At 40.1% G+C, this 10,257-nt stretch overlaps 1 protein-coding gene across 1 annotated transcript; it reads right to left on the bottom strand.

The window, feature by feature from the left end:
* Positions 1 to 828: 828 nt before the first annotated feature.
* NR0B1 (nuclear receptor subfamily 0 group B member 1) lies at positions 829 to 5,227 on the bottom strand (the record flags this gene model as incomplete). Its single annotated transcript, XM_080910669.1, has 2 exons — positions 829 to 1,073; positions 4,054 to 5,227. 2 exons carry the CDS (start codon positions 5,225 to 5,227, stop codon positions 829 to 831), a joined length of 1,419 nt encoding a protein of 472 aa, XP_080766795.1.
* Positions 5,228 to 10,257: the final 5,030 nt, after the last annotated feature.

The raw sequence follows: 10,257 nt of genomic DNA, 5'->3' as shown, positions 1-10,257 counted from the left end.
AGGAAGACATCTTTCTATCCATAGTATTTAAAGGGGCAGCAAGAGGCAACTCACATGTCAGGATTGTTTAATTTGATGTTTGCATAAACAGTGTGACTAAAAGGTGAGTCATCATTAGGGTATTATGGTCATACTGAACTTTCTTAAATGATAATGCCTCCTGACAGTATGCAGATTTATGATGGAACTTTAGTTGTTCAAATTCATAACTGTAAATAGAAAAATTCCAAATTCAAACTCTCAAAATATATTTCACTCAGAACATACATTGCCTTTTGAGTTCCAGGCAAGAAGGAACAAAGGCAATCTTTTATACAGTTAACAGAAGTAGTGAATCCAGGCAAAATAACCTTTCTTTGGCACTGACATACTTTAGCATTAAATCCCACAAAGGTACTTATGACTGTACCTTCAGTTATGTTAACTAGATTTTAACTTTTTTGAAGCTCTAAACCCCAAGAAAACTCTCCAGTCAATTTAATGGTAGTACCCTAAATTTTATTAAAAGTTAATATTATAAATTTTATTTGGTGAGGTTAATTGAAAGAGATTTTATTTTTGTGAAATTAGCTTGTTAGCATAGTACAACACTCTTAAAGGTATACAGAAATAATTATTTGTTAGTAAATGCTTTTCTTCACAAGGAACCAGTATGGAGCAGAGAGGTTTTTACATTGTCTGTAACTAAAGTATTTCTTCAGCTGAATACAAATATACTATGCATGTAAAAATACAAGAAAGTTTGTTTTCACAAATTTTAGCACTTTTCTGCCTACAGCTACCACTTTCTCCATCTATAGTAAAATGCACTTGAGTAGCCATATGCCTTCACAGCTTTGCACATAGCATTTCCAGCATCATATCATCCATGCTGACTGCACCAATGATGGGCCTGAAAAAGAGTTCAGTGATGACATCGGTATTGATGAATCGTAGCAGGAAAAGGGCACTGTTCAGTTCAGCAGACCTGATCTGGTACTCTCTCTGCATCATCCTGATGTGCTCAGTGAGGATCTGCTGAGTTCTCCATTGAAGACCTTCAATGTATTTCACGCACTGCAGGCCAGGAAGGTCTGGAAGTAGAAAAATGTCTTTATTTTAAACAGCTCACAGGATCTTTGTGTTTTTAGGCCACACTCATGTTTTTAGTCCCTTTCCAATTAAAAAGTACTCTCACTTCTTGATTTAAAAGGGTTTTTTTTTTTTTTTTTTTTTTTTGGAGGCAAGAATAAGGTAAAGAAATCAGTTCTAAGTTTTCCCAAGCAAAACTATTAAGGATGAAAGAACATGCACTAATTTCTATTGGATATTCAGTAAGTGTGTGTACACAAACACAGACACACTTGATTTCATGTCAATAAAATATGACTGATGCATCACAGCTACAGGTCATGCTCTGTGAAAATATAAAGAAATTGATGTTATCTCAAGAGAAATATACCTGTGAGAATTATACCATTTGATAAGTTTTAAGAGATTACAATTGCATCGCCATTCTTTCCCACTATTACACAGACTCTCCAGTCATTAAACTATAAATTTTACAGCAATAAACTGTGACTAGTGTGCTTAGGATTATTGAACTGCATGCTTACATTACTCTAGAGGTCCATATTGACTTCAGTGCTAAAGATTACTATGTTGCACACTCTAACATGATTTCCAGATTGTCGGAATTCTAAAAATTATGATTCTAATGAATGTTCCAAAATGTTCTTTTGTAGAAAAACACTGGCGGAAGATTCGTTCTTTTTTTTTTTCTTTCTCTTTTGAAAGCATGCTCTTAATAGCATTCAGAGGTTAAAAGACAAAAACATCACAAAGTGAAAGATGACTAAGAAGCAACTTTGAAACAGATTGGGCTTAAATGAAGATATATTTTTTCTTTTTTTACAAAATTCAAGGAGAGTATTTTAAAATCATGTTTAAAAAGAATAATGGTGAAAAATGATGGTGACAGAAATAAGCACTCCTACTATAGGCAAATATCAGCTTATAAAGAAAGCAACAAAATACAGCAATACTTCTTATCTTGATTATAATTCTGATTAAGACAGCATCAGCATCTTCCATTCTATTTATATCATGATAGTCAAGTTTGGATATCTATTTCCTTGTGTGTATTGATAGTTTCTCTAAGTCTACATAGATATGGTGCTTTTGTTATTGGTTATTCTCTGTATTTACATTTCAAATGTTATCCTCTTTTCCCCCACTCTTATCACCCCTCCCCCCTCCACTTGCTTTCATGAAGGAGCTCCCTCTCCCAACAACCCTCTCCACCTCAGCAAGTTGGCATTCCCCTACAGTGGGAAAACATACCTTCACTGGACCAAAGACTTTTTCTCCCATTGAAGCCAGACAATATTATACTCTGCTACATATGCAACTGGAGACAAGGGTCTCTCCATGTATAATCATTGCTTGGTGTTTTAGTCCCTGGGAGCTGTGGAATGTTTGGTTGCTTGATAATATTGTTCTTTCCATGGGATTGCAAATGCTTTCAGCTCCTTCACTCCTTTCTCTAACTCCTTCACTGGGGTCCTATGTTTACTCTGATGGTTAGCTGCAACTATCCTCCTCTGTATCTGTTATGACTCTGGCAGAGCCTCTGAGGAGGCATCCATATCAGGCTCCTGCCAGTAAGCACTAATTGCCATCAGCAGTAGTGTTTGGGTTTAGTGGCTGGGGCTTTTTGAAAGCTGTCTTATGGGAGGTATGCATTACTTTTTATACCACAGACCCTGGCCTTTTCCTTAAGGTACTTATCTTTTCCCCTTGCATTAAAAAAGCTTTTTAAGATACAGACTAAGAGGTTTCTGTATGGTATTCTCATTCATACTGTTTTGGTTGGTCCTCATTTTCAACTCCTTCTCACATATTCCTCCCCCTCCCCCCCCTACTTGTACCCTTCCACCCACACAAAATGTCCCTTCAATGTAAAGGCAGAAAAGAGAAAAGCACTCCACAGTTTCCATATCTCCTTACCTTTTCTTAGGCCCTTGTGTTAAAATCCATTTATCGTTTATATATAATTTAAAGCTGTGTATCTTTTTATACATTAAGGCTTTAAACATAAAGAAGATGAAAAAGGGTAATCAGGAGAAGTCACATGTTTTAACAAACCTTGTATTGTACACAAATGTGGGTGTATTACTGTTTTCTAGCATACAATTGGGCGGGATAAACTCCTTTTGAGAGAGAACTCCGGAAAATAAAATAGGAAGAAAAAGAGAGGGGTGGGGAGAGAGTGGAAGGAGTGTTGGGGGCAGGGTGGGGGGGGCAAAGGATGTGAAACAGTAAAGGCTAGTGGCAAACTACTGGAAATACAGACTTCTGAAAGCTGAGACCTTGGTCTCAAATTTGGATCTCAATAGAGCAGGATTAATATCATTGGCTGAAAGAGAAACCATTTCTTAGATGACCTCAAAGTCACCTGAGTCACTTAACTATGCAAACTTAGCAGAATCTGGGCTGGGCTGAGCTAATGACTCCTGAGAGGAGGAGCTTGAGAAAACTTAAAACACACCATACTGCCCCCCACCCCGGGAGCTCTTTTTTATTGGCAAATTTGGAAAATAGGGATGTAAGAAGAGCTGTGTGAAATACGCAAAAACTTTTTAAGTTATGTCACTGGATTTAAAGGACAGCTAAAGAGAGAATTGTCAGCCTTTTCCGATGAAGGCAGAAACTCCCGTAGCAGCAGATAATAAATGTAGAAATGTAGAAAGCCGAGTCAAAAGCTCACATGCGCGCGCGCGCGCGTGCACACACACGCACGCGCACGCACGCGCACACACACACACACACACACACACACACACACACACACACAGCATCATCACCACCACCAATCCATTGCCAAATTTCTCGCAGAAGCTCCCACACTTGACCTCTTGCCTATGTATTCCGGATGTTCGCATCAGCTTTTCAGAGTCACCAGTCAAAGTGTGCTCCAAAATCCCTACAGCCCCTGAAAACTCATAAAAGTCTGTGTGTAGAGGAGGTGCTTTTCTAACATAAAGAGACAGTTCACAAGGTTGTCATGCTTACCTGGGTTAAAGAGCACGGTCCCCTTCAGATAGGCGTACTCCTTGGTGTCAATGTTCAGACTCCAGCACTTGAAAAAGAAACTCTTGATGGCCTGGACCGCGGCAGTTGAGAGCGTGTGCCCAGCCTCCACCGGCACCGTCTGTGACTGCTCCATTGCCTGGGGATCTCCAGACTCCGGACCCTCGGTCTCCTGCTGCCTGGTGTTGAGCATCTCATGCACCACATTGGGCTCTGAGATCTCCATCATCTCGAAGTGCAGGTGATCTTGGGCCAACTCAAGCATGAGTAGGGGTGCCCAACAGCTGCGTACCAGCACCAGCTGCTGATCTAAGGGCAGGATCTGGAAGCAGGGCAAGTACTTGACAAAGCGCAGGGTCTTCAACAGGCCAGCTGACGCTGCCTCGCACACCACCTGTGGATCCTTGAGTGTGATCGGACGCTGCACACCAGGTGAGGCTTCCCACCAGGGGGCCCTCGGCTGCTCTTGCTGAGCCTCTGGTGTTTGATCTGCGCTCAAGGGCGTGTCAGAGGCAACACTGCTCTGTTGGGGCTGCTCTTCACCGCACACATAGCTGCGGTACAGGAACGCCATGGCCTGTGTGCTCTGCAGCCCTTCCGGGCCACCCACACTCTGGGTACAGTAGGACAGCTGCCACCACTCGCCTTCGCGATGTGCCTCTGGTGCTTCGCGAGACACGTGCGTTTTCTGGGCGCTTGTGAGCAAGCTGTATAAGATGCTGCCCTGCCTCGGGTGCTCTTCTCTGCAGAAGCAGCAGCGGTACAGGAGCGAGGGGGCTTGGCCAGCCCGCAGACCCTCTCTGCCCACCAAGGGCTCTGTGCTGCCGCAGGCGCAGCCCCAGCAAGGAGCTCCGAATCGCGCCCTGGGCGCCTGGGTCTCCAAGCTTGACTGCCTGGCGTTGGTAAGCATAGAGTAGAGTAAGCTACCCTGGCGCGGGTGGTTCTCCCGACAAAAGCAGCAGCGGTACAGGAGGGACATGGCTTGCCCGCCGGGCAGTCCCTCCCCACCCAGGACGGTCTGAGCACCGCAAGCGCAACCCCAGCACGGAGCCCCCAAGCGCACCTCTTGCTCTTCCCGAGATGCATGCTTCTGCTTAGCGCTCATCAATAGATTGTAGAGGATGCTGCCCTGCCACGGGTGGTCCTCACCCGCCATGGCCCACGGCTCCCTGCAGCTGGTTCTGCCCAGTGGCTGCCGCTTGGGACTTATTTATACTGAATGCGCACGCAAGCGCATCCGCCTCTTCTGCTAGGACAGCGGCGCAGAGGGGGAAGAGCAGTTGCACTGGATTTGTATGAGGCCTTGACCTAGGGAGTGAAAAGGGGCAAACACTCCCTAGGAGCTAGAAATCTAATGGGAGCGTCTCAGCCCTTAAACTCCCATACCACCACCCTTCAAAAGTCTTCACTATACTCCTCCTGCTCCTTCCTAGGAAAGAGAGCAGTGAACCTCGCACTGTGAGTTAGGGCTCTTTTCCCACTCTTGCCATTGGACTCCAATCTCTAAATTATTTCCTTTATTGGAGAAAGAAGTACTTACATGTGAAAACAGTCCATTTCTATGACATCTTTATAAACTTTTATAAAACGATCACAATTTTTATAACTTCTGCTTTGTATAATGTTTGGAGAGTGAGTTCTTGTTTCTTAAGACGCTGAAAAGTGTAGACCTCAGGCCAGTAGCATCAGAATTACACCCAGAGGCATAAATGCTTTTTTTCCAGTGCTAGTCAAATTATCTGAATGTGAGTTTTAACATAACCCACCCCCAGGCTACACGTATGCACCTTACATTGAAAATCATTGGCAGAACAGGTAATAATAAATCTTCAGTTTAATTGGATCAGTCACCCGCTGTGTCCTAGGTGCTGGATCAAGGAGCTGGGGGCTGCAAACAGTATGTACTTGTAGCTAACTCCTGGGAACAGACTAATCACAAGATTGTTACTGTGAGAACTTCTCATACTCTTGTAGAATCAGGACAGTGATAACTGTTCCCGTTCCCAACCATTTTAAGATACTAACAACAAAAACAGAATCACAAAGCCTAAATGCTGACATTTGTCATGGAGCCTCCCACCTTTAGTCTTAAACAAGAGACCAGGGGGCTCTTTCTATTCAACTAAGTGACTTTTGTATGACTAGCCATTTTTTACATTCACTAGCCCCATAACTTTTTGAGTGCAAGCCTTTGTTCTTACAGAATAGGGAAGGGGACCAGAGCACACTGACTGATAAGGAACCCCACTTTCCCACTCTCCCTCTTCCTCTTCTCCTTCCCCTTTTTAATTTTGTAAGAGCTACTGAAATGTAAGAAAATTGGGGACACCTTCAATGTTTTATTTTTTATATTTTTTGACAATTTTACATATACATCCTGATCGTGTCCCCCCTAGTTCCATGGGTTTATATTATTTATTTTTTTATTTTTATTTTGTTTACTGTAGGTCTTGTTTGGATAGCCATAGCTGTTATGTGTTGGATTGTAATGGTTGTGTCATGTCCAGAAAACAGAGTTTCATACCATTCTCCTCCTACATTCCCTTTGCCATCTCTTATATAATGCACCCAGGTCTTGGAGGGCATAGATCTTGATATAGATGTCCCATGTAGGGCAGAGTACTCAGCAGTTAATTTCTATTCTGCCTGTGCTGGCCTTTATGGCACAGAGGTCTAATTCCTTTCCTTGGCACCAGATGAATTCCATTTAAATCCTGGTTCTTTCATTTTGCAGTTCTGTGGCCTTGGGAAACATATTTCTTATTGTTGGTATAAAAATTATAAATGCAGTAGTTTATGACAACACAAATAATATATATTTATTATATGACAGTTTGAGAAGCCAGAAATCTGAAGTCAGTTTTACTGGACTAAGATCAAAGTAGCATTCATGCCAGGTAATTCTAAGGAAGCATCCATTTCTTTGCCTAGTCTAGCTTCTAGATACTACCTGCATTCCTTGTCTCTTGGACACATTATTCCAACTTCTGTTTTCATCTCTTTCTCTGATTTTTATGCAAGTTTGTAAATATGTTAGATCTACTTATATAGTCCAGAATGATATCAACATCTCAAAATTCTAAATCTAATCACATGTCCAAAACCTCTTTTGTTCCATAAATCAATTCTTCTGAGGATTAGGACCTGCACATTTGTGAGAACACATTCTTCAACCATAGCAAAGTTAATGAATTCATTTATTCCTCAGCTTTTGTTGTATGGAAAAGTGAGCAGTAGTATTTGGGATATAGTTCTTATACACAAGTTAATCATTTTACCATAGAAGAATATTAAATACAACAAGGGATCAGCTGAGAACCAAGAAATAATACTGAGAGGAACTATAATAAAGCTGTCACTCTTGCTGAAGCTCAGCCATATCCTCTGCCTAAGCATATGTCCTACTTATTCTGTATGTCTACCTTTCTAGATTCAAACGCCTAGAGAGATTGCATAAGCTACAGGAATTCATATTGAGAGTGTTATCTCAGTGTCCATTCTATTATTTGTCACTTTGAATATTCAGCTAGTGAATTAATTAGGTTTGCTCTCTTGCTTAACAATCTTTCTTCTTAACCTTCTTAGCAGTCTAGCTGAAAAACAGCCTACCCAAGTTCCCCACCCTTAAGGTTATATTGGTAGTTCTAATTCTCTCTTCTTCTCAACCCCTGATGATGTTTACCTAGTTCTATGATAGTTATTACCTTTCCCAATCTGTATCAAAGGTGCTTAGGTTCAAGGAGTCTATCACTCTGTCCCTACCCAATGTTCAACACACAGTAGAGCTTCAAAAATATATTTGTTGAACAATTGTATTTTTTGAAAGAAAGAAGAAAATCATCATCTGAGAACATGGAGGTAAAAACTTTCTACATACTTATTGTGGTTCTGACTCTTGAGGGAAACATGCTTAGCAAGCTTTGTTAGATTCAGGGTTCCTGGTACAAAGATTGTTACAGGAGAACTGAATTAACAGTTCAAAGACCTGGACTTAAATTTGAGCTCATTTATTCTAAAGATATAATAGACACAAAAGTGTATTATTATTATTATTATTGTTGTTATTATTATTATATTAATTAAGCAGACTCATGATCTTCTTGTGGCAATTTTACTAATGAATTTAATATATGTCACTATATACACTCCAATATTACAGTCATTTGCCACCCTCTACTCCCAGTTCCATATAAGAAAGTGTACACAATAATCATGGCTTGTTCCAACTGACCTGAGGATATCACTTCCATCCTTTTTCTCCTGAGCATAATGACTTCATTTTTCTGTTGTGAAATGTTGATTAATTTTTATGTCTACATTAATATGTACTCCCACTTATAAGATTTTAAAGGATATTTATATCTTCCTCTCATACAAGAATTTTTAGAAATGTTTGCTGAACACTTTCTTACTTACAAATGGAAATATAGAAACTTCATGGGTAATCATTCTACTATTTCTATCTATGACCAGGCATTTAGCAGAATATCACATTAAATACTGGATTGCAAACTAGTTCTTTTAATTTGTTTTGTTTTCATATAGGGTCTCAGGCTGGCCTCAAATGGCTGTATACTAAAGGATCATCTGATACTTCTGATCTTTCTGACTCTACCAATTGAATATTTGTATTATAGGCATGCATAACTACTCTAGGTTTATGCAGGGGAATATATACCCCAGGGACCTCTGGGATGATTAAAAAAAAAAAAAAGCTCTCTAACAATTATGCTATATCCCTAGCTATAAACTAATTTAATAAATATGTGAATTTTAACTGAATACCCATCAAGGATTTTCTTAAAATTTTTTTTATCCCATGTACTATGTTCTTAAATATCCTAGAAACTTAACTCTTTTGTTTTACTTTTATCACTCATGACCATCATGTATGTGCTGCTTTGCCTTTGGATTTTAGGTAGTGTCTACAATTGAACAATGAGAGCAGTGCCGAGAGAAATGTGAATTTGTAATGTATTCCTCTCTATTCCTTTTTCCCCCAAACACAGGAGCCAACTCTTCTAATTTCTTCTGTTTTCCCTTGAAGTTGTGATCTGATCTTCTGTTTGCAACTCTGAAGGACTTTGTGAGCTCTCAGGATTGACTGTTTCTAAAGAGAGATTGCCTGTTTGTCCTTCAGAAATATTTATCCTTGAAAATGTAGGAGAAAACTGACTTCATATTTCCACTTCCCATTCCTTCCACTGGAGAAATGGCCTCTAGAAAGCAAAATCATCCAAATACAACAACGTGTTTGCCAGCCTGCTGGGTGCTACATGATTAGGGAAGACATAACCTTTTAGGACAGTCCCAGACTTTCACAACTGATTTGTTCCATAGTCTCAAACCACTATGATAGCAAGACAAAAGGACACTTATCAAATTAACCTGTCATGTGCTGAGTACAGACCCTAACACTGACTCATTGTCTGGTGACCTTGGCCACTTGGACACCTGCTTTGTAGAATCCATTATCTGTTCTGCCTGCCTGAATACAACCTTCAACTTCAAAGTACTGTAGTTTTAACTAAAGGATGTAGGAGGGAATTTCCAGGTGGGGATAAGATAGGATAAAATTGTAAAACTGACCTTTGGCAGTGAGCTATGTGACCTTAAAAGACAAGAATGATTTGAAACTTGATAGGAATTTTCAATGTGGGCTTATCAGAGCTGGAATCCCTTAGACTTCAGCCCTTTCAGTAAGCAGGTAATAGAAAGTATCACCGGTGTTGTCTTTTTTTTTTTTCCAAGGCAAATACTGTGTAAACAGTATTAAGGAGGAAGAGTTGCTGATACAGCCCAGATTGCCTTACAGATGGGAAGGTATTTTACCATCTTAAGGGTTACAGATTTGCTAAGCTGAAATTACAGATTTTATAAACATAGTAAGCCTGAAATGTTCTAAAAGCAACTTTCTTAATTAAACAACCTTCAAAGATAACATTCATCAAATTGATTTAAATCTACTAATTTTTAATCCATATTCATATTAGATGGTAGTAACCTGTTTACTTGATAAACTTGACCAACACACAGTCTTGAAAATTGTTGTTTCATTGATTTGGCTGATAGCCAGGAGACCAATCCAGGCTGACAAGGCTGAAATAGACAAAGTTACTCCATGGGCCTACAGGGCTTCTAATGGTAATTTTAGTGACAGATTCCTGTCCTCTATTGAAGCTATAA

The sequence above is a fragment of the Micromys minutus genome (assembly GCF_963924665.1).
Source record: "Micromys minutus genome assembly, chromosome: X".
NCBI classification, from domain to species: Eukaryota; Metazoa; Chordata; class Mammalia; order Rodentia; family Muridae; genus Micromys; species Micromys minutus.
Note: the sequence above shows the minus strand (reverse complement) of the source record. Positions and strands in the feature narration are given on the sequence as shown.